This window comes from Crocodylus porosus, unplaced genomic scaffold (assembly GCF_001723895.1).
Source record: "Crocodylus porosus isolate Cpor-Errol unplaced genomic scaffold, CroPor_comp1, whole genome shotgun sequence".
In the NCBI taxonomy this organism is placed as follows: Eukaryota; Metazoa; Chordata; order Crocodylia; family Crocodylidae; genus Crocodylus; species Crocodylus porosus.
The window spans coordinates 15,628,609-15,651,573 of NW_017728886.1; the positions used below are offsets into that span (position 1 = coordinate 15,628,609).

The 22,965-nt window shown below is 39.9% G+C and overlaps 1 protein-coding gene across 1 annotated transcript in view; it reads left to right on the forward strand.

Moving 5' to 3' along the window:
- Window positions 1–22,965, forward strand: part of DNAJB6 (DnaJ heat shock protein family (Hsp40) member B6) — an 80,321-nt gene that overhangs the window by 3,692 nt on the left and 53,664 nt on the right. The window contains exons 2-5 of the mRNA XM_019530596.1: window positions 10,232–10,336; window positions 14,096–14,205; window positions 18,238–18,297; window positions 18,881–18,991. Of these exons, the coding sequence (XP_019386141.1) occupies window positions 10,272–10,336; window positions 14,096–14,205; window positions 18,238–18,297; window positions 18,881–18,991 (346 nt within the window). The 5' untranslated portion in view covers window positions 10,232–10,271. The remainder of the gene's footprint in view (window positions 1–10,231; window positions 10,337–14,095; window positions 14,206–18,237; window positions 18,298–18,880; window positions 18,992–22,965) is intronic.

Here is a 22,965-nt window from a genome sequence, read left to right on the forward strand (position 1 = left end):
TTAAGATATGTGTTAGTATCTTCTAAAAAAAAGTCTATCTGTTTTTTTTTTTTTTTTTTTTTTTTTTTTTATCTAGCCTTGCTGTTTTTATTAATAGGAGCATAGGACGTATTTGTAAAACTGTATAGTAATCCATGTAGTCCATATTTTGGACCACGGGATTCTAAACTTTGCGTTAGACCAGAGGTTTGTTAAACGCATACTACCAGCTGTTCAGAAGAAAGTCTAAGAATGACATGGTTAGCTATCATTTTTATCTCTAATGTCTTGAACCTTAAAGTTTAATGCTTTGTGTAGCCTTTATAGACTCTTTTTTTTCAGTGCTGGTTATAGTAAATATGAGTGTTTTTAATACCTTAAACATGTTTCCCTTTTCAAAACTTCTTTTTTTACGTTCTTAGCCTTGATAACTTTTTATGACAGTTCCATAATCTAAACATACTCGGGGGGAAAAGTATTTATTTCCATTAGTTCTGAATTTCCAACCTCATTAATTTAATTGAATGTCATGTTCTCATGTTAAGATGGGGGACTACTGAAGCTCTCAAGCTACTTATGATTGCAGTTTACTCTGCTTTCCTATTTGCTTATTTTAAGGCAAACAAGCCATTTAGTCTGGAGAAGACTGAGGGGAGATTTGATGAAATCTTCAAATAACTGAAGGGTTATTTATGAAGAGGATGGAGATTGGCCTTTTCTCTGTGGTCATAGGGGACAGGACTAAGAACAATGACCTCAGGCTGCAGCAGAGGAAATTCAGGTTGTGGATTAGGAAGAACTTGATGAGTATGAGAGTGGTCAGGCATTGGAACAGGCTGCCTGGTTTCAGAATCTTCATCCCTGGACACTTTGCAAGAGCAGGTTAAACAAACATTTGACTGGGATGGTTTAGTCTAAGGTGAATCTGCCTCAAGCAGGGAGCTGGACAAGAAGACTTCATGAGCCTTTTCAGACCTACTTCCCTATGATCCTGATTTTTTCCTCTTTTCTTCCCTTCCCCCACCACCTTTTTAAATGACTTTTTTTTGTCCTGTAGCCCTCCTGTGAACCTCCTATAATCCCACATTTTCCCTTTTTTAAGATGCCATTCAGCCAGCAGTGCAAATTATGTTGTATTATTTATTTATATAAATGAAACAGTTCCATACTCTGCTCCATACCATTTCCTGTGCATTTTAACTCCTTCTTTGTTATTTGACCATACTGTATATCAAATGATTGTCTGCTGGGGTGCACAGGTCCCTCTCCTGAGATGCTCTGGCTAATTTAGGACACTATGAACTGGATGAACAGTTGTAAACATTAAGGGGAAGAAAAAAAATGTTCATTAGTGTTACAGTTTATGTTTCTTTATTTATTCACCTAGCTTGTGTAGGTCTGTTCAGAGCTCTTCAGAATCTTTACTGGTCTTGAACTGAGCCACCTTCTCATCTGCCATCTTTGTTACTTGGCAGTTTGTACTGTACCATATTTTCTTGCAGACCATGTGCCCTTATATGAAACGCGCGCACTTTTTTGGGATGGCAGAATGAAGAAATTATTTTTTCCAGAATTTTATCTGACTCCTGGCAGTGGGCAGGGGCAGAGTCCACTCTTGTGTCACTTGCTCTCCCTGTGCTGCTCAGCCAAAAAGTAGAGGTTTAACCCTGTCACAGCTGCTGCCAAACAGGCAGCAGCTTTTGGCTCAGCAGCAAGAGGAGGGTGAATGGCACTGAAGAGTGGACTCTGCCCCTGCTGCATGCTGCCAAAGGGGCGTATGGCCCCCAGCAGCCATTCTTGCACCCCAGTGCGTCAATTCCAGTGTGAAACTTGCCTTTCTTGCTTAATGCATTACCCCCCCACCCCAATTTTAGATGGCTAATTTTTGAGGAAAAGATGCTTATGCATGTGGTATGCAAGTGAAGTAATAAATAGGTAAGTATATTTCAAACTGATATATATTAATCCCCTGGTTAATTTGGAACCTGAAGTTGCCCAGCTGGTAACCTTTTGCCATTATGAAAATTATATGCTTAATTTTCCCTTTTAAGTGCCTGTCAAGCTTTATCCTATGATAATACTTCACCTCTTATTAGCCACTAGTTACTTACTTTATCTAGAAAGCTATCATAGACTATATCCATAGCTTTAAGAGGGTCTAAATTATATTGACAGTTCATCATCTGATATGTTACTGATGTACTAAAATGATTGAGAGATTAATGATGTACTTTTCTCCTTTTATAAACAGAGTTGTTGGCTCATGCCATATAATGATCTAGTTTATTTTGTTTCAGGATGCCTTCATTTAAACAAAACCTTTAAAATGCTTTTTTCCTTTAATCATAATTTGAAGTATGTGAGAGATTTTTTCCCCTTCCTTGGGTTTTTTTTTTTTTTTTTTGGTCTTGTTTTGCATTCTTTACATTGAATGAAGGCTGCCCCAGGTTGGCTGCTGTGGTGCACAGATCCATTTCCTCTGATACTCTGGCTAATTTGGAATCCTGTAAACTGGATGAGTAGCTGTTAATTTGAAGGAGAAAAGATATATAATTCAGTAAAAGATCACCCCAAAAGTCCTTGGTCTCAAATTTCAAAATATATTAAGTTTATACCAAATATAGCTTTATACTAAACTTGATATGTTTGCTAATCAAGAGACTATCATTAACTTGTATAAGGATTTGATTTCTTAAATAAATTGTACTTGTGGTTTTATTGAAAAGAAAATAGTGAAAGATATATTTTTTATTTACTAGGTTTTTTTGAAGTAACATTTGGATGGATATTGAAATTTAAAGATATAAAACCATTAAAATATTTTATTTAATAAAATCATCTTTCATTTCTAGATATGCTTCTTCCTGATTACTTTTTTGTATTCAAATCTCATTCATTAGAGAGATTACTTCTGTTAGTAACCTATTTCTAATTGATATTGGCTAGGTTTTAAATGATACCTACATACTTGACTTTTTAGGTGTTTTTAATGGTCCCAGTTGGCATCTAATCTGCACTATTAGATGTATAAATTATTTTAGCCCTGTGTCTTTCCAGTTTAGAATTAATAGACACAGTTTTGTTTTTTTTTTACTCAGACTCACTTGTAAAGACAAAAAAAAGAGGCAATACATGACATTAATATTAATTAAAAGCTTTGTGTTACAAAAGTTAAAGATCTCTTTCCCTTGATTCTGTATCCCTTTCACTGTCACTGTTCCCTTGGTTTCTATCCCAGTTATTCTCCATTTATTTTCAAGAAGATGGATTTCAGTTTTTTCTGTCCTCATCTTTTCTTATCTGTAAGCTGGTTTTCTTTTACGTGTCTTGGCTTTTGCCTTTTACGAGTTTGCGCCATGCTCGCTCGTTATGTTGACAGGAGCCTGTAGTTGCTGCCTGGTGCACCTTGCCAGTCGCTTTCTTTTGAGAGCTTGCTTCCTCTCAGAGCAAATTAGGCACAGGTGGCATTCTTCAGAAAAGTAGAATTGAAAGGTTAGCAGTCCTTGTTACTTCCATCTCTGGTGACTTGGGCCCTCTTTTGAAATAATGCCATTACCTAAATTGTTTTTTTCTTCTATTAGGGAAGGAAGTTTTGCGTAAATAAAAGGTTAAATAAACTTTTAGCATTAACTTTGTTGACAAGTATTACACTATTATGTAACAGTTGCAGTCTTCATGTGACCCTCCATGCTTTTTACATTTACTTTTTTACATATTTTTAATATATATCATTAGTCTAAGTTACTGTATCTCAGTCTGGAACTCTGTTTTGCATCTTGGCATCTTGTGGGCTCAGATTAAGTGTTAGCCTGTGCTAAGTGGCGTCTCCATGTTCAATAGTGAGGTTGACTTTGGGTTATGTTGAACGTTCCCAAGATTTTAAGATGTCCTAGGCTCTATTCTCTGCAGGTAATACTAGCTATAATAAAGAGTCTTGAAATCCTGACAGTGTTTCAATCATACAAATAAGACTTGGATGCCTTAACTAATTTCATGGGTGTTGACATTTATAACAGATGTCTATTGAGGGGTAAACTAGAAATGGTTTGAACGAGTGGTATGCTTGACTTGTTGCTTGTGGAGTGTCAGACTTGGTTCTCCACACAAGTTATGACTTGTTGGCTATGTTAATATTGCATGAAGAAATTTACAGCCCAGAAACAAGTGATATTTATTATTTTGTAATATAATTAAGTTTTCCAGGCTTTAAACTCAGCCTCTTGGTTTTTAGCAATGTGTACTTGCCGGTTTGGGAGTAATAAGAAGCATAGCAGACGAAAAGCTAAACTAAGGGAGAGAAGACCTTTTGTGCAAATTGGGGTATATATTACCTGGGCTGTGAGTTGTCCTTAGCAGCTATGACTATAACAGAGATCTTGAGTGTTTTTACTTTATCTCTTGCCTATATTTAAAAGAAATGAAGTGCTCCTAACATTAAATTTGCCAGTATTTCAATTAAACCTGCTTTACTGGGCTAATTGCTAGAAGCTTGACCTTAGACTGAGGCCCCTGGAAGTACTTAAATTCCCACATCCCTCATTTAAGTAGAAGTGACATCTCAAAGCTGGTGCCCAGCCCCCCAGAACTATTCAGCTTCTCGTAGAGAATCCTAGAGGCCCTGTAGTATCCTGCAAAGCATCCGGTGTTTTTTGCTATCATTATAGCTGCATCATCTCAGAGGGCCCTTTCTTTGTTCTTTTCTTGAGGTTGCTTAAATTAATGTAAAACTGGTGGGAAAAGGCTAGCACTCATGTGAGCTAGCAGGTCAAGGCAGTGTGTTGCAAAAGAGCTCACTCCACTGCTTCTAAATATAATTAAAATAATTACAGAGCAAATGACCTTTCAGTCCAGGAAATTGCAGACCCAGCTGGACTGACAATTGCATAGGGCCTCTCTTGATGGTAGCTTTCTAGTAAAATGTAACTGTATGAAGTTGGGCATGTTATTCCCCAGCCAATACTAAAGACCTCCTTTCATGACTCCCTGATTAACTTCCATCTGCCCCCCTCCCCCCACTCCATTCCCTGAAAACAGTTCCATATGCCAAACAAAATGGCAGCATGTTATGGTTAATCCAAGTTGGCTCAGCATTAACCACAGTATTAGTTTACCTCTGTTTCCATAGTTTCAGACAATCCATGGCATTTCTAGTAATGTTCTGTCACACAAGCCCTTCCTTATAATGCAGAAAAGGTATATTTTAGTTTGATCAACTTAGTTACCTTGGCATGACTGCAAAAATCCTACTTCTTAGATGCCCATATTCTAACGCAGAATAGAAACAGTCAACTTTGAATGTGTTTAGTTTCTCTTAAGGAGCCACTGGAGCTAGCAGGACAGAACCTATACTGTCACTTGCCTAGTATTAGTTTCTTCTAATTAGTATTAGAGCTTGCTTGGTGTGTTCAGGGTCACTACTGGTTCTGTGTAGATATGCATGTTGGTTCATGGGTTTCTTGTATGTGGTGGCTTGCTTTTTACCGTTTTGGATATTGATCATGATCAGAGCCATCCCTAGGGGTGTGCGGGGCCTGGGGGCATATCAGCCCATGTGGGGCCTGGTGGGGGGGGGGGGATGGCGGCAAGCGGCCAGAGCTAGCGGAGCAGCAGGGGTGGCAAGCTGCAGCGCCAGCAGCGCTTGGTAACAGCAGTGAATGGAGGCTGCGATGGGGCCCATATAACACTGACCATGGGGCCTCCTGAAGCACTGGGCCCAGGGCGGTCACCCTGATTTGCACCCCTCTAGGGACAGCCCTGATCATTGTGTCCAAAAAGGAAATTCTGGTGTTTAAGTATTTAAGAGATAGTATGATGGAGGAGTGATGATTGTTGAATTTTTGGTGGAAATCAATCGGAGACTACAGGGCTTGAGTCCAAATGATGAAGATGGCGCTAACTGAAATATCTGTGCTTTCATGTCATCTACAGCAGTGGTGCCTTACCTTCCTGCCCTGCAAGCTAATTGAGTGGTGTATGGGGTTGGTCCATAGTTGCAACCCCTCCATGCCCAGATCCAGCTGCACACCAGTCTGAACTCCCTCATGACCCATGAACCTAGAAATTTGGCAGCAAGGCAGTGGCAATTAATACTTCTACCACTCCCTTGTCAAATTTCCAGACCGTTATGAAGCCCTGTGGGCCAGGGGTGGAGCACCCCTTACCTACAGCCCTAAATCTATATCTGTAGCATTTTATAATTATGGGGGGGTCCCCTTGAAATTCAGTGGCAGAGAAGATATAACCCACTTTCTGATAAGGTTTTGAAAGTGAGTATTTCACTTTTAGCACCCATTTACTAAACTTTGTTAGGAACAGTCAGCATGTAATTCTGTAGTCATTTGACTTGCGCTCAGCAGTTAGGTTAATTTAGGTGGGACCCACTTGTGCAATCAAACTGCCACTATTGCTGTTGTATGTTTCCTATCTAATGAGCTGTGGATTATTACATGGGCTGTATGATTTGTTAGATCTACCCACATGACTTGGATATATGTGTAGTAGAACTGTACATGTGGCTACACACCTGGAAGTGATAGTATGGGATCCCATGGGACTACTTGTTTTTTACATTTTATATGGTGCATACTTAATGAGTCCTCAATCCTCTTCAGTACCTCTGAACATTGCCCCCTTGAACATATGACACTAGCATAGCTTTTTGGGTAGTTCACCTTGCATCCTTAATGTCAACGTAGCTATTTGTGCTGCATTTTCCAAATTAAAGTGATTGGGGGTGGGGAGGGTTGGTGGGGAGCTGAGGCAGAGGAAAAAGGTATTGTCATAGCAGGACTTCCAAATGCACCACAAATTGGCACTAGCACTTTAACTTCATTATTTTATCTCTGTGTCAGTACTGCCAGAGTGTGCTCTTCCATTCATATATGAGGTAGAAGCCCAGCTTTTGTACATTTGGTCTCGGAGTGCTTCTGATCAGAGCATGTTACTGTAATTTATTGTGCAATAGAGTCTTGCTCCTTCTAGATTATCCCACCCTTACTGCCAGTTTCTTTCTAGTTCCCATCTGTCTAAATCGTCTTGCAGGATCCTCCCTTCTCTTCTGTAAACTGGCATTGTTGCATATTACTGTCATGATGGTTATGTTGGGTTGTATGAGTGCTCAGTTAAAAGAACAACAGATGTATTCAGTATTGTTGGAAGTATTTTGTGGAGTAGGGGTTTAAGTGCAAAAACAACCTACTTTGGAAGAAATTTTTATTCTAAGGAAGCTGAGTTATGTGAGAAAATGATCCCATGATGAATTGCAAGAGAACTGGTGCTGAGCATTCTTTAGTTGCAAATGTAGACAAGGCAAGTTTATATTCTGCTGTGTGTTTAGAAACAAAATTTAGCCTGATCTGTGCTAGAATGCTTTCTGAATCTTTTCAGAGGGCAAATATGGGATGATGTTTGGAGTTAACAGATCCTGGACAACTTTGCAAAAATTCCATCATAAGCAAGTAATAACTGTTTTAAAGGGAGCAGATCATGTTGGAGAGGTATTGCCATTTTAATACATGGAAGTTGACTTCTTGCTTTGTATCATTTGTTTGCAAAACTTTACTGAAATATATGCCAAAGTCATATTTTAGTCCAGTTTGTTTCTGAAGTTCAATTTATGGACAGAGGCCCAAGAACTTATTTTTAAGCAAGCCATGCTTTCCAACTCCCATGCTAGTTTATATAGTCTTCACTAACAAGATATTCTGTTGAATCATTCTTGAAGGGATGCACAGATGTTTTACTTTGTTCTGTGGATATAGTTCACAGCAATTTATAGTTTCTAGTAATTATGATAACAGGTAGCATTCATTAGGGCTCTAAACTTCATGCCACTGCTGGAGTTAGTGCATCTTGCTCTCCATCATCATATGATCTCAAAACTGTGTATTAGAGCACCATTTCTCAACCCATGGGTTGTGACCTAAAAATGGGTTGCAAGAATATGTGAAAGGGTATATATGACCAGACTTTAAGAATGGATTATTCTTTAAAGGAGAAAAAAGTGGGACACTGGCTTTTCCCTTGCAGGCTGGCAGAGTTCCAGCATGTGAAAGGCTGCTTGCCCCCCTCTGGGGGGGCTGGGGCCTGGAGGTGGGGGGTACTGGGTCAGGAGTGCTGGGTTGGGATTGGCCGTGGATGTTTACAAATGGGTCCTGGTACAAAAAAAGGTTGAGACCCTCTGTATTAAAGAACTGTTTTGAGACGCTCTCAAGTTGAATTCTATTTGAGTTGTTTTGCAGGATTGAGTTATTCTCCGGTTAGGACTTCCAATGGCATAGCCCGGCAGCATAGCATATATAGTCACATCTGGGCTGCTGTTTTGAGCAGGCAACCTTTAGTCACTGTTCAAAGGAGTATGAAAATGTATTTTATACATGTAGGAAACAAGTATTTTTTTTCTTCTTTTGGCCTGGATTACATGTCCTGGTTTCATTCATGATGGATTTTAAATGGTCAATTCTTTGCCATACTTTTACATTAAATTCTATACCATGGCTTCATTTAATTGTCCTTTTCATTTAAAGATTACATAAAAGTTTAACTTGGGAGAGGAAGCCTCAGAGTGAGGCTGCAGTACACATTTCTAAGATTGGGAGAACAGCTTATGTTGCACAAACAAAGCTCAGTGGCTTATTAGGACGACATTTTAAATGAGGTCTCCCACTCGGCTCAAATATAAACAAGTCTCTCATGTTTAACTGCTGTTCTTTGGAGGAGAAGGTTAGGAGCAATGGGAAAATTTTCACAAACTCTGTTAAGTGTAGTAGATAATAAATCAGTGGCTCTTATGTAAAAGTCAAAAGTGAAACTAGCTAATATCAGTTTGGACAATGCAAAAATCAAATTGTGAAGTAATGCAACTAAAACTAGCTTTATTTTAGTGAACTGTTGGGAAACTCACTTAGTCTTGTTGTTCGATTAACCTGTTGTCTCAAGTGCTTGAATTGCAATGACTCTAGTATTCTTAACAGATGGAGAAGGAAGCCAACCTTTATCTGGTCAGGAGCTTGGGGGGAAAAAAATTTCTAGTACTAGAAATACAGAAGAGTGGAGGTGATTGGAAATAGTAATGGAAGAATGCTACTGTCACAGACAGCAAACCAGCTCTATAGTAGCAGAGGATGAAGTGTTAGTTGAGATCTGTAGTGTGTTTTAGGCATTGCAGATACTGTTCCATTTAAATGGCAACTTATGTGCACGTCCTTTGTCCATCACTTAATACTGACCAAAAGATTACCTACTTTTTAAATGGGACAAGATTGGTACTTCAGATTAAGTACAGTGGCACTTGTAAAGAAATACCTTTGTTGGGTGGGTTTACATTGAGAAAAACATATTTCTTTGTTTGAAAATGGCTTGCTTGCTGATATAGATTTTCTGAGAGGTGATGAAGTACTCCTTGCCTGGCTGTATATTTAGTATAAAAAGTGATGGAGCTAACCAGCAAATCAGTTGTGCTTTTATAGCATTGTAACTTTATGCTCATATTTGAGTCTGTACAGTCTTAAGATATTTAACTTTTTTGGATAAGGCTTTTAAATAAGTTATGAACAGTTTCTTAAATGCATTGTTATGCAGTTTCCTTTGCTTTTTGAGGATCTTAATCATGCAAATTACTAGAAATTCTGGAGGTATCTTCCTGAGGGTTTTTTTATAGTTGTGAGAAATTAGTTTTTTTAACTAGTTTTTTATAGTTGTGAGAAACTAGAATTGTAAGCTCTAGAGGCAGTTGCACCTTCTGGATATTCTCCTTGAATGGAGGAGGACAACAGAAGTGATATTCTGGTGTGAAGGAGGTGCTAGGGAAACACAATAGCCAAGTTTCATAATAGTGAAGCTTTTTATTATGCTTATGTGAAATAGAAAAGTGACTGTAGTGTCACTAAGAGAATTTGAAGTAGTTGTTTGTTTTTTTGGGGGTGGGGTCCCATTTGAGGAAAATTATTCCTTTAGTCATTTATTGATATTCTTTCTGCAAAAAATAAATGGTTTGGCAGGCCCATTGCCTGTCTCTGATTCTCGTTTTGGTTTCAATGCCAGTTGAAATGCTTAGCAACTCTGTGATGAGAGAACTGAAAGCACCTGAACCCAAAGTTACAGTTAGTAACTTCTCTTATTTTTCATCATAAGATTGGCCTATTGGGGTATTCTACTGAAGTGGGTAGTTTAGAGTCCATTAGTGGGAGATGCCCAAGAATAATCTTCTATTACTTTGTGATATTGTTTAGTTTAAACGTTCTTTTAATTGCAGGAATTGAATTTGTTGCTGTAAACAAGACGATTCTTAAAAGATGGTGGATTATTATATGGTTTTAGGAGTGCAGAAACATGCCTCACAAGATGACATTAAAAAAGCGTAAGTACTATTATCTTGGCTTGCAAAATTTTGCTTGTAAATCTTCATGAGTAAATTTGTGCACTTGGTCTCTAGATCTTAATATTCATATCAGTATTTCCAATATTAAATTTTACACCTTGGAAACCAAATTTCTGAGAGGTCAGTAGTGCTCTGGAAAACTCAGATTATATTAATTTACAGTTGTATAACTGGTTTCCTTTTAAGTTTTCACACTCTAAACTATGGAATGTTTCTCAGTACCTCCTCCTATTCAGTGTTAATGCTGTTGGTGTAAACCTTTCTCCTGGGAGAGCCTTTTGTTCTGGGATCCTCCTGCACACTTACTAATCCATTATCCTTCTTTAAGTACCTAGGAGATATGCAAGATAAAATGTAGTAACACTTACTGTGGACAATGCTGTGTATATCTCAGTTAACTGAAGTTCATTAAAGTTAATTCTCATGGAAGTTTACTGCCTGCCCCACAGATGTACCATGACAAAACATGAGGCACAAGTTGTGGTACTGCATGTTCTAGTTGTTAGCTTGACCACTTTTTCAAGGAGTTAATTTACTTTGCTTTAAAAAGCACTATGCTAAGTGCTTTCACTATCATGTAACTCTTTCCAATTTAATTTTTTCTAAGACTATCCTTTTTAGGAGAAAAGGAAAATGTATATAAAATACCTGCTTTCTTGAAAACTAGCTCTTCATTTTAAATATGATCTGGCTTCCATGTTTCCACTGTGTGGACTGAACCTCTGGTATTGTAAACAGGTGAATGCAAGTTAAAATTACAAGCAATATTAAAGTTCTGTAAACCCTCCTAATTTAAAGCTCCTCTGTTCCTTCCCCCCTCCCTACATGTTACAGGTGCAGGTGGGGTAGGTTGTAGCTGTGTTGGTCTAAGGACATAGGCAGACATGGCTCTTCAGGTGAATCTGATATCTTTTATTATACCAATTCAAATAGTTGGAAATTCTTTTTAGCAGGCTTTTGGGTTTAAAAACCCTTTGTCATGAGTATGAGTCACATAAGCAAGCCCGGTGAAGGGTTTTTAAACCTGAAAGCTTGCTAAACATTTTTTTCCCCCCAACTATTTAGGTTGGTCTAATAAAAGATGTCAGAATCCCTCAAAGAACCTTGTCTGCCCTTCCCTCCAGCCACTCTGTCCCCAGTTGCTTAAAATGGCCAGTTGCAACCAACTTCTCCCCCTCTTCCTGTTAAAGACTGACTGGAGTCTTTGAAAAGCTTGCTGTCTGTAGAAGAGCTTTCTTGCAAGTTGTGAAACATTTGGCAGCCCAATTCTTGTTTTCACTGATCTGTAAATATTATTCTCCTGCTCCATTTGGGGCATCGGAGGCTTAGGCTAATCATACTTTGGTGTATAAAAAAATCTAAATCGCCTTCTCTTGTTTTTCTTCTGGACATGCTTGTAAGGACAGCTACTTGAATAGCTGCTGCTTGGGATCAGGAATGTAAAACCCAGTTTTCTGAGAGCAGAGATTGGAAACCGATGGTGCACAGGCTGATTTTTTGCCTGCAAAGCATTCTGGCCCAGATTGGGTGATCAGTGGCATGGAGCTGTGTTCTGCCATCCATCCCTTTTGCTGTGGAGCCCACTGCATCTATACTTACCTTTTGCTCTAGAGGGGCTGAGGATTAGTGGTGAGGGAAGGAAGGTAAGCACAGGCAATTTAGGGTAGGCATTGGCTGCTCCCTTCATGGGGGCAGATATTTGCAGCCTGTTACTGTGGGGTAGGTCTCAAAGGGTGGTCTGCACTGACAGAATGTTGCAGCCCCTGTTCTAAAGAATTTTCCCAGTGATGGGAATTGTGAATTGCATGTAGCTTCCAAATCGTGTCAGCAACAGTTGAATCTGAGGAAGGAAGAGTACCATTCCACAGAGCAAACTTGTTGGTGATACTCTGCTCCCCTTGTTGAACAATATTGATCCCTCAGGTCCATGCTGTCCATACAGGTTTGCCATCAAAAAGATGTCTTGCCTCTTTATTAATTTACTTTATGATGGAGCTCCAAAAATATCTAGACAAAATTTAATTCTACAAAGGAAGTACCCTCAGCAAGTTTGCAGATGACACCAAGCTTGGGGGAGTAGTAGATATGCCAGAAGGTAGGGGTAGGACTCGGAGAGACCTAGACAAATTGGAGGATTAGGCCAAAAGAAATCTTATGAGGTTTGACAAGAGCAAGTCCCAAGTCCTGCACTTAAGACAGAAGAATTCCATGCACCAATACAGGCTGGGGGTTGAATAGCTGGGCAGCAGCTCTGCAGAAAAGGATCTGGGGGTTATAGTGGACAACAAACTGCATATGAGCCAACAGCATGCTCCTATTGCCAAAAAAGTTCACGTCAAGTGGCATACTGGGCTGTATTAGAAGTGTTGCCAGCAGATCGAGGGAAGCAATTATTCTATTCAGCACTGGTGAGGCCACATCTGGAGTCCTGTGTCTAGTTTTGGACCCCTTAGTACAAAAGGATGTAGACAAATTGGAGAGACTTCAATGGAGGGCACTAAAAATGGTTAGGGGGCTGGAGCACATGACTGAGAGGCTGAGGCTGCTGGGCTTATTTAGTTTGCAGAAGAGAAGACAGAGGGGATTTAATATTCCCCTTTAGCTACCTGAAGGGAGGTTCCAAAGAGATGGAGCTAGACAGTTCTCAGTGGTGGCAGATGCCGGTCTCAAGTTGCAGCCAGGGAAGTTTTAGGTTAGATATTGAGACAGTTCTTCCTAATAGGAGGATAGTAAAGTACTGGAACAGGTTATCTTGAGAGGTTGTGGAATGTCCATCCATGGAGGTTTTTAGGACCTGACTAGACAGAGCCTTGGGTGGGATGTTGTAGTTGGAGATGGTCCTTCTTTGAGCAGGAGGCTGGTCTAGATAAGCGTTTCTCAACCTGTGGGTCATGCCCCAAAAGAGGGTTGCAAGAATATGTGAATGGGTCATGAAAAAACTTTAAAAATGGATTCTTTTTTTAAATGAGAAAAACATGGGAAATCATGGGTATTCCCTTGCAGTCTGGCAGAGTTCCAGGCTGTGAGGGGCTGCTTGGGCCCCCGCCTGCCCCACATGCACCCACTCGCTGCCTCTCGCTCACCCACCTCCTGCCCCACACACTTGGGTTGGGAAACAGAGGCACCCGCAGGGCTGGAGGACTGTTTTCTACTTAAACTATCTACTGGGTTGGAACTGGCTATCTGTGTACCAGGTCCCACTTGTTCTCCACCTTCTTTGTTTACCATTGGAGTAGATGACCTCTTGAGGTCCTTTCCAACCCTAATTTTCTATGATTCTCTGAAACAACTGCCTCCTGATTGGCGGTCTGCTGTCCCGCCCTCCTTCTCCCTTTCCCCATGCATCAGTGTAGTTCTGTGAATTTGTGTGTGGAAAAGGGGTAGGCAGAACAAATTTCTCTTGCTAGATTTCCTTCTGAAGAACTGTTGCTCACTGGCTCATTTAATGAAGGCAGCTTACTTAAAGTAATGGAATCTGTGGAAGGAGCTTAGTTGCAAGCTATGTACGTGGGAGTGCCTATCAGTAATTGATTTCCTGGTAAATTGTCACTTTTTTTCTGCCAGCAAAGCTTCTCTTGGCATAGGTCTATAAATGGCATTAGGTGTTGTGGAGTTAGTAAACATCATAGTCAAGTACTTCCTATTTTTTAAGTATTCATCTTATATATAGCTGCCTAATGTTTGTGTGCATCTAATTAAAATGCAGCATGATTCCCCCCCCCCCCCCCTTCCTTTCAGGTACCGTAAACTAGCATTAAAATGGCACCCTGATAAAAATCCAGAAAACAAAGAAGAAGCTGAGAGGCAATTCAAACAAGTAGCTGAAGCCTATGAGGTTTTGTCAGATGGTAAGTACTTTGAAAGGGATCTGACACTGAAGGTTTGAGGTTTTTTTTATGGGAGGGACTGAAGAAGCAAGGGTATATTGCTTATGTGTTTAAAGGGTTATTTTGAAGCTGGTCCACAGGAAATAAATGTGTTGCTTGGGCACAACTGTTTCCCATTACAAAAAAGCTAAACTCCTATATCTCAGGTATGGGGAATGCAAAGAAACTGAAACAATAAATCTCATGGTTTGGTTTTTTCAATCATAATCCTGAATTAATAGGTAACCTAAATATACAAGTTAGTGTCCACAGAGCCTTGTCCCTATCAACTTGTGTAGATTCTTTCTTAATAAAATTGTGAGAACTTGGACTTGAGTGTTTTAGCTTGTTTTATTACTTCTGAAAATTTTTAAAAAAAAAACTTTTCTTGCTAGCTTTTCTGTTCTTACTGGTCCAAAAAATTTTTTTTTTGGCTAGCTGTATAGAGCTGTTGGGTTTTAACAGCAAATATTCCCTTCATACTGGTCAAACCAAAGATATATGAACTGTAATGCAGGAAATTGAGTCGTCAGTGGGGTGCTGCCCTCTCTGAATATATTGCAGTTCACAAAATTTGGAGAGGAGGTATGTTTTGAGGTAATAATTTAAATAGGTGCTGCAAACATCCTTTTTGGTGTGACGAGGAATGCATTGGAATCCATGCAGTGGTTTTCAGCCTGCAGTCTGGACCCCTGGGGATCCACTGGCTCTGTCTAAGGGATCTGCAGAAGATGATTGTGAATAAACCACACTTACAATTCAAGGGGTCTGCACCTGCATTTGAAATTTTTTAGTCTGCAAATGAAAAAAGGTTGGAAACAATGTAGCCTGTGGGGACCTAGAAAGATTTTGAGTTACGTTTTCCCAGCTTGAGCAACCTGAACAATTATGTTCACTGGTCCTGTTTCCCACACTTGGACTTATCCTAGAACTGTTTTTAACGGGTTAGGAGACCTAGCTGAGAGAATTGTAACGCTTTGATCTGTGCCTTCTGTAGGGGATACAATTTAATGACGTGTGTGTCCAGAAATAAAGTGGCATATAGTAGCTGATAGTGTAGAATTGTTTACTATCCCTTCTGTGCAACTTTTTGACTTTGAAAGAAGCATCCCTTTTGCCAGAGCCTTGGCAACTGCTTATATGAACTATCAAACAAACAGTTTTAAAAGTTTATTCTCTAATTGGCTGCAGCTGTCTCTGCTATTTCTGGTGTGTAGATCAACAAAGACTTAAAGGGACAATATCACCATCTCTCATGTTCAAAATCTATTCACTAGAAGGGTGTTCATCCTTTGACATAGTCTGCCTTTTCCTTCCTCTTACCTCAAAAGATAAGTCCCATGCAATTGAATGTTTCTCTCTTGCTGCATACATCAGCGATGCCAGAAATACTTGCCACACTTGGTCTGGTTGTAAGAAGTTAATTCCTCTTGGCAACATTACATTATCATCCCATATGCAGCAAGTACTGACTTTGGATTCATCCAATTCAGAGGCACAGAGATTCGATTCAGTGCTGGGAGCAGGGGCTATACTCTGCTGTCATTTGCCCCCTTCCTCCTGGAGTTAGCCACGCCTGCATCACCCCCTCTGCCCCTGGGAAGTGGCGGCCGAGCAATGCAGGCATGGCTCATTCCGGGCAGAAGGGGGCAAGTGGCAGCATGGCATATCCCCCGTTCCCAGTACTGTTGTGCCTGCATCCCACCCCCCTGCCTGCCCCAGCTCTGCAAGCGGCAGCAGCACCTGCACCCCACTCCAGCTGGGAAAGTGGCGGGCTGTGCCCTGCTGTCACGTGTTCCCTTCTGCCCAGAACGAGCCACGCCTGCATCATGCTTCCCCTTACCTCCCCTGCTAGCATAGTCCTGCTGCCACACCTGCATCCCATGGCTTCCCACTTCTTCCCCCTACCCCCAATCCTCCCACCCCAGCTGGGCAGCTCACCCCAGGCCCAATCCCTGCCTCTTCAATGCACCTTTTCTCCACCCACCACAGGCAGCTGTATCCAGCATGGTGAGGACTGCTGCCTGTTTTGTCTATGGGCGAATCTCCAAAGTGGCACCAAATCTTTTCCAAATTGATTCATTGGCTTCTGATTCGATTCTGTTTTAGTAGGTCTCCCAGTTCAATTCTGATTTGGAGATTTAGTCACTGAATCAGGCCGAATCTCCTCCAGATCAGACTGGCTGCCAAAGCACAGCCCTAATGAACACCCCCTTTTCACTTTGGAAATGTCTTTGAAGTTCACTTGAGCTGAGCGACCAGGAAAAATCATACTCTGCCACATTCTCCAGGTATTCTCACTGCCGTATATTTTCAAAATTTGGGCTGGTTTGGCAGGCAGCAAGCTTATTCACCCTTTCGTGTCTTTTGGTGTCTTCAGTTAAGGTAGAAATTTTATTTATGGGCAGTTTATTCTATAATTGTTCTTGCCCAGTTTCTAATGCTTCCAAGGAAAGTGCAAGATGCCCAGGTGCATCGGACTAATGGACTTTTGGTCTGTATCGTATGATAGTTGCTGTTTTAGTGTAATGCATCTTCAGTGAGACTTTATTCCCACATCCAGATTGTATTATGACACTGGATTGTCAGGTCAGGTAGTTTAATTCAAAGTGGCTAGCTTAGTTCCAGACACTGGCTGGAGATGCAATACAGGGGTGTCAGTCTTGCCAGGGGTGAGTGGTTGTAGTACTGTGGTGGTTAACACAGCCATTGCCTACCCCCTGTCACCAGCACATATCCCCAACAGGGCTCTACAGCTGGGAATTTGGTAACAGGCTGGGTGGATTTTTGGCAAAAGAATAGCTGTGTGGAACATTATTTATGCAAAGAATGATTGACTTGTATAGTCATAAGACACTGTTTCCCTGTAGTTCAAGAACATTAAATTCTCACAATAGACTTTTCTCTTCTGCCATCTGACCTGCAGGACTCTTCACTCTTGCCTGCTGTCTTATTTACCAACAGTTCACCATGTTTCACTGGCCCTTAGAAAGGCAATATACTAATTTATGAAGTACTTAAACGGAGGAGGTAACAGAACTCGTCAGACAAAACTTGTCTTAATCAAATGAAGTTTCTAAATGTTGCGTGTACATAGAAAAAACATCCAGTTTCTTTAAATTGGAGTACCTAAATGTTAACTGTTGAAGATGATTGCTCGTTCTTTAGGAAAAAGAATAAGCAGTGGTCTTAAGCATGGTCTTAAAGTTTCAGTCCCTCTACTGTTGAGTCTGATGGAAAGATTCCAGTGGACATTGGATCAGACTAAAAAGTATTTGATCGATCAGATTCTCAAGCCAGAGATTTGCTTGTACTTCCAAAGTGTAGTATCTATGAGCTGAGTGAGGAATGAGGCCTCGCAGAACTGGTCAGGTTGATTATCTTAACTACAGTTTTGTCTGAATGTCTGTAATGTGCATTGCTTGTCATTCCAACCAAACCCTGTTTTGGGGATGAGAGGGTCTACAAACAATGAAGTTGCATGCCCAATATTCATTGACGCATAAAATTTGAGGAAGCCACTGATTTGTATCAGCTGCTTATTGCAGAACTAATCTGTTTTTCACTAATTGTCCCACCCTACTGCCACAACCCTACTTCTAGCAATAACTGCTTAACCTATGGGAAGGTCTCTTTTTAGTCTGATTATAAAACACTGATATAGTTTTACTTGTTTTGCTATCTTGTTAAAGGTGTAAATGTGAAAACCTTGGCTTCCTTTCTACTTAATTAAAAAACAAAGTTTGCATTTCAACATGAGAATTGCCCTATGAAAAGCAGGATGAACTGGACTGCTGCTTGTTTCTACTATGACTAAATCAGACATTTAACTTGAGATTTAGGGATTCTTGTTGCATTTATTCTGCCTTGGTCTTCCAAAATACTTCATTTTATACGAAGTGAAATTAACTTTGGGATGGAATTCAGTCGAGAACAACAGTGCTATATTTGTGCTATATTTGGAAGTAGTAGAAATACAATATGTAACTCAACTATGTAACTTTCTCTTTGTAGCTAAAAAACGTGAGATCTATGACAAGTATGGAAAAGAAGGCTTAATAAATGGAGGTGGAGGTATGTAGGCAAATTCTTTGTTTGTATTTAAGCAAACAACTGTTATGTAAGGCAGCTCCTTTTAAGGCAAGCATTTGAAATATTTTGCACCATAAGGACTAAAATTATTTTAAAATAAAATTTAAACATATGTGGGGACAGGGTTATACTAAAAGTATCAGTGTGTGCCTTTTATATCCATTATCTCACTATTAGGGATATAATAGTTTATAAGCCAATACATAATGGTCTGGAAACTACTTTAACAGTTCAATTATGGGGACATCTGAGACCATAAAAAGATGTTGAAACTATTTTTCTGCTTGTAGAGTTTGATTGTTGGATAATTGTCTTCCAAGAAGGGAAAAATAGAATAATTATAGTTACAATAGTGCATTTATAAATTGCAGGATATTTTGCGTCAATTACTTACGTTAAATATATTTAAGAATTTGTCCTGTGAGGCATTTAAAATAGAGAGATACAAACTTGAATTGGATTGTTTTTAAAAAACATAGGAGCAATATTACAAGATAGGCATGCAAATTCAGTGCTTAGTACGAGATGTTCTGAAATAATGTTACTCTTTTTTTTTTTCCTTCAGGTGGAAGTCATTTTGAAAATCCATTTGAATTTGGATTTACATTCCGTAACCCAGAAGATGTCTTTAGGGAGTTTTTTGGTGGAAGGGACCCGTTTTCATTTGATTTTTTTGGTGAGTGGTCAACTGCTTTTTAACTGTGTGTAAGTACTAAAGTAATCACTAAAACTGCTTTTATATAACCAGTTAAAAGTATTTGACTTTTCACTGGAGTGTGGAGCTCTGTAATAGACCTTTGCTGTCCTGGGTACATTTTAAAATGTATCTACTTTTTACTTGTGCCCCTTCCCCTTTGCTTTTGCTCTTGTATAATAGGTTTTGTTTGCCAGCTTTTACTCTTTCTTGAAGTCTTTTTTGTTTTCCAAAAAAAGCATAGCAAGGTTTGCATATGTTGTATAAAACAGGGGATGAAAATCAAGCTGCAGATATTAAAATTCTGTCTCTGCTCTGAACTTAATCTGCTGCTGACCTTGTTATCTCTAGCAATGAGTGTTTATTAATGGTTTTGAGGTCTTCTGGAATAGGGCAGGATTTTTTTGAAATTCCTTCCACACTGAAAGTTTGTATTGTACAGAGAACTGTTATTGTAGCTAAATATAAGCTACAGTGTATGAGGTTTAGACTCTGCTTCTCTAAATCTGATGCTATCTAACCGGCAAAAGAAAGAGAAATGAGCACAATTTTAATCAACTCCCACAGCCTGTGGCCATAATGAAGCTAAAGAAAACAATTTGTCCAGCAAAAGGGTATAAAAAACATTTGCACTTGTGGTAATGAGCTGCTGGCTTGTGATTCTGCCTGCTGAATGGCAGTATAGAAAATTACTGCAAAATTTGTGCTAGTACAGCTGCTTTCAGACCCCATAAGAAAGGAAAGCATCTTATATTCAGGCCTTTTACCTTTTGAGGCTTTCTAAAAACTCTAGAAATAGTTGCAACTAAAAAAAAAAGACAAGAAATAAGAGAAGCTTTCTGTTCACGTCATATATCTGAAGAGGTATTGATGCTATGACCAACTCATAAAAGGCTCTTATGATCTGCATTGTATCCTTAGAATGGGCAAGATACATGAGTTCCTTGTGTCTTTCAAGGTTCTTGTAACATGATTTGGAGTAAGAGGAAGATGAAAGGGAGAAGGAGGTGGGAGGAACCAGCTCCCAAATGCTCATATCTCACATAAGAGCAAAAAACCTGCTTTGTTGTAAGGCTGTTCAAAGGTATGGGAGATTGATTTCATGAATTTGCTTCAAGAGCTGGAACATTTTCTGTAGGAAAAAATGTGTACCTAACATCTTTCTTTTGCAACTTTTAACTGCAGCCCATTTTTCTCTCCTACTTCATTGGAAAGTGATTTAAAAGAGGGAAGGTGAATGAATCCTAGGAAAAGTGGAAGCTGGGTTTCTGATGCTTCCCAAATGTTCATACTGAAAGCACAAATTCTGATTAGTTTGTATATGAGCCTTGCTGACCTGAAGGAGAAAAGAGGGCTTGTGAGAGGGAGGAAGAGTTGGTTGTCTTAACTTTCTGTTCACAAGTTAGCACCCTTGAGTTGCTCAGTAGATTTTTTTTTTTTTTTTCCTGTGTCAACTCCAGGTAGAAAAACACTCCCTTCCACTGAAGGGTGTCAAGCTGAAGGGGAGCTGTATAAGGGCTGCCAAACAGATATTTATAAATGAGACACTAAAATAATGCTACCTTTTGATGGAGATATGGATTTGTCTGAACTACTGGGAATATGGAATAAAGCGCCTAAAAACCAGACTGTGTACCACCCCAGCAGTCAGGCTGTTCCACTTCAGTGTAAAAACATAAAACTCTGGTTGCTGTTACTAAACTGCTGGAGTATAAAAGTTTTCTGGGTCTCTTTTTTTAGTTGGGCATTTACATTTATAGAAATAAGATTAACTGTGATCTGTATATACTCTTATTTTTTTAAGATCTGTAACACTATTATTGATATTACCATATGCAGATAAATGAGAAGCAATTAATATTTATGAGTTGGATTCATTACAGTAGAGGTCTGTCTTTTAGATTCATACTCACTGGTCATCAGTTGGCTGCCTGAGGATTCTTCTGATACAGAGTCAGAGGTGGAGTTTGTGGAGAAGTTGGAAGTAAAAATCCAGTGGAGGATCATTAGAGGAGGCACTGGAGGGCCAGTCCAGTGGAGAGTCAGCAGCAGAAATAGAGGAGGAGTTGGAGGAAGAATACAGTGACAAATCAGTGGAATTAGAAGAAGAGCTGGAGGAATACTGTACTGGAGAATTGTTAGAGGATCTGGAGGAAGAATCTCGGGGAATACTAGAAAATGACTTGAGCATGGTATCATAAGAGTGGATAGTAGAGTTTAGCAAAAGATCAGAGGATTTGGAGGAGGAAGGTAGTAGAGAATCTTAGGAAGTGGAGCCTGAGAAAGAGCCTGCATGAAGAGTTTGTGTAGAGGATTGTTTGTTAGTTTGGAAAATTAAACTTTATTTTCAGTCATTTAAAGCGTTTAGCTCTCCTTCAGATGAGCGAGTGAGAGGGAGAGCACTTTAATTTGCTAATACAGTTAATCTGTCTTGTAAACAGTTTATGTAAAAGAAGTGAAGATCTTTCAGGTTTTGAAATGGTGGAGGTTTAAATATCCTTATTAGGCAGGAAAAGGCATCATTTAGAGAGATTTGTAGGGTTGTGGTTGGTATTATGCCACCAGAAAACATTTCAAAGACCATGATAATTCTGTGAGATTTGGCACATTAATCTGTGGAAAATAAAATGGTTAGCTAATTATTAATCTAAAAATGAGCTACCAACTTGATTGATCATGTAAGCCAAGAGTGTTCAACCTGTGGCCTGCTGCAGGCCAGATGTGGCCTATGGAGCTATACCACCTGATCTGTGGGGCTCTACAAGGATCTGGAAACTTGGTGGTGGGGGAGTGGTAGCAGCATTAATTGCCACTCCCCTGCTGCCAAATTTTTAGACCCAAAGGGAGCCCTGCAGGCTGATTAAATGGCCCTGTATGTAAGATTGTATTGGAGCGTGGCAGGGCCAGAAGGTTGGGTGCCACTGGTATACATGACTGGTAGTGTGATAAGTCTGCTGTACTTCAAGGTCCAGGGAATTGATAGAAGAAATGAGGCTGAGCCTTCAGGTGACCTGTACTGATAAAAGCAAAATGTAACTAGTCAGGGGGGATCAGCAGGCATTGGGGGAGTCACTATTCCCCCGTGCACTGCCAGGAGTGACCAGGAATAACGGTCACAAGCTGGCAGAAGACAGCTTTAGGCTAGATATCAGGAGGTGCTACTTCACGGTCAGGGCGGCTAGGATCTGGAACCAACTTCCAAGAGAAGTGGTGCTGGCTTCTACCCTGGGGGTTTTTAAGAGGAGGTTGGATGAACATCTTGCTGGGCTCTTTGGACCCCAGTATTATTTCCTGCCATGGCGGGGGGTCGGACTAGATGATCTACTCGGGTCCCTTCCGACCCTAGAAACTATGAAACTATAAAAATTCCTAGAACAGACATGGGTTTAGATTTGGTATGTTAACTAACAATTTGCAACTAGTTCTGATGATGTTTGTCATATTGGTGTTGGGATAGCATCCGGAGTTGTATTTAGCTTTCCTTGCTTTCATCCCTGAAAACACTTAATACAGATATGACCAGCATAGATTTTATTCCAGGCCTTTTTAAGGTCTAGAGGCACATTAGTCTTGCAGAACTTACTTTTTTAGAATAAGACTCATTTAATTTACCCTTTACCCACATTTCTATGGAGTATATTGGTTCCCTTCCTAGAGCCTTTTAAGTCTTTCCACACAATACTAAAATGTTCTCTGAATTTAAGACTCATGGCTCCTTTATGAACAGAGTTTTTTTATGTAGATATAAAGAGAGATTTATTTTGATGTGGCCTTCTTCATCTGAAACCTTTTTGCCATTGGCTACAACTCCTGACTCACTTGGAAAAGAGGCTGTATGTCCAGTAGGGTTGCTGTAGTGGCCGAGGGGAGGTGGAATGGAAGACAGTAGGTCCAGAAGAAATAGAGGTTTGTGCCATGCGTTCACTTCCCAGTGAACCTGGTTGGTTGAACTGTGT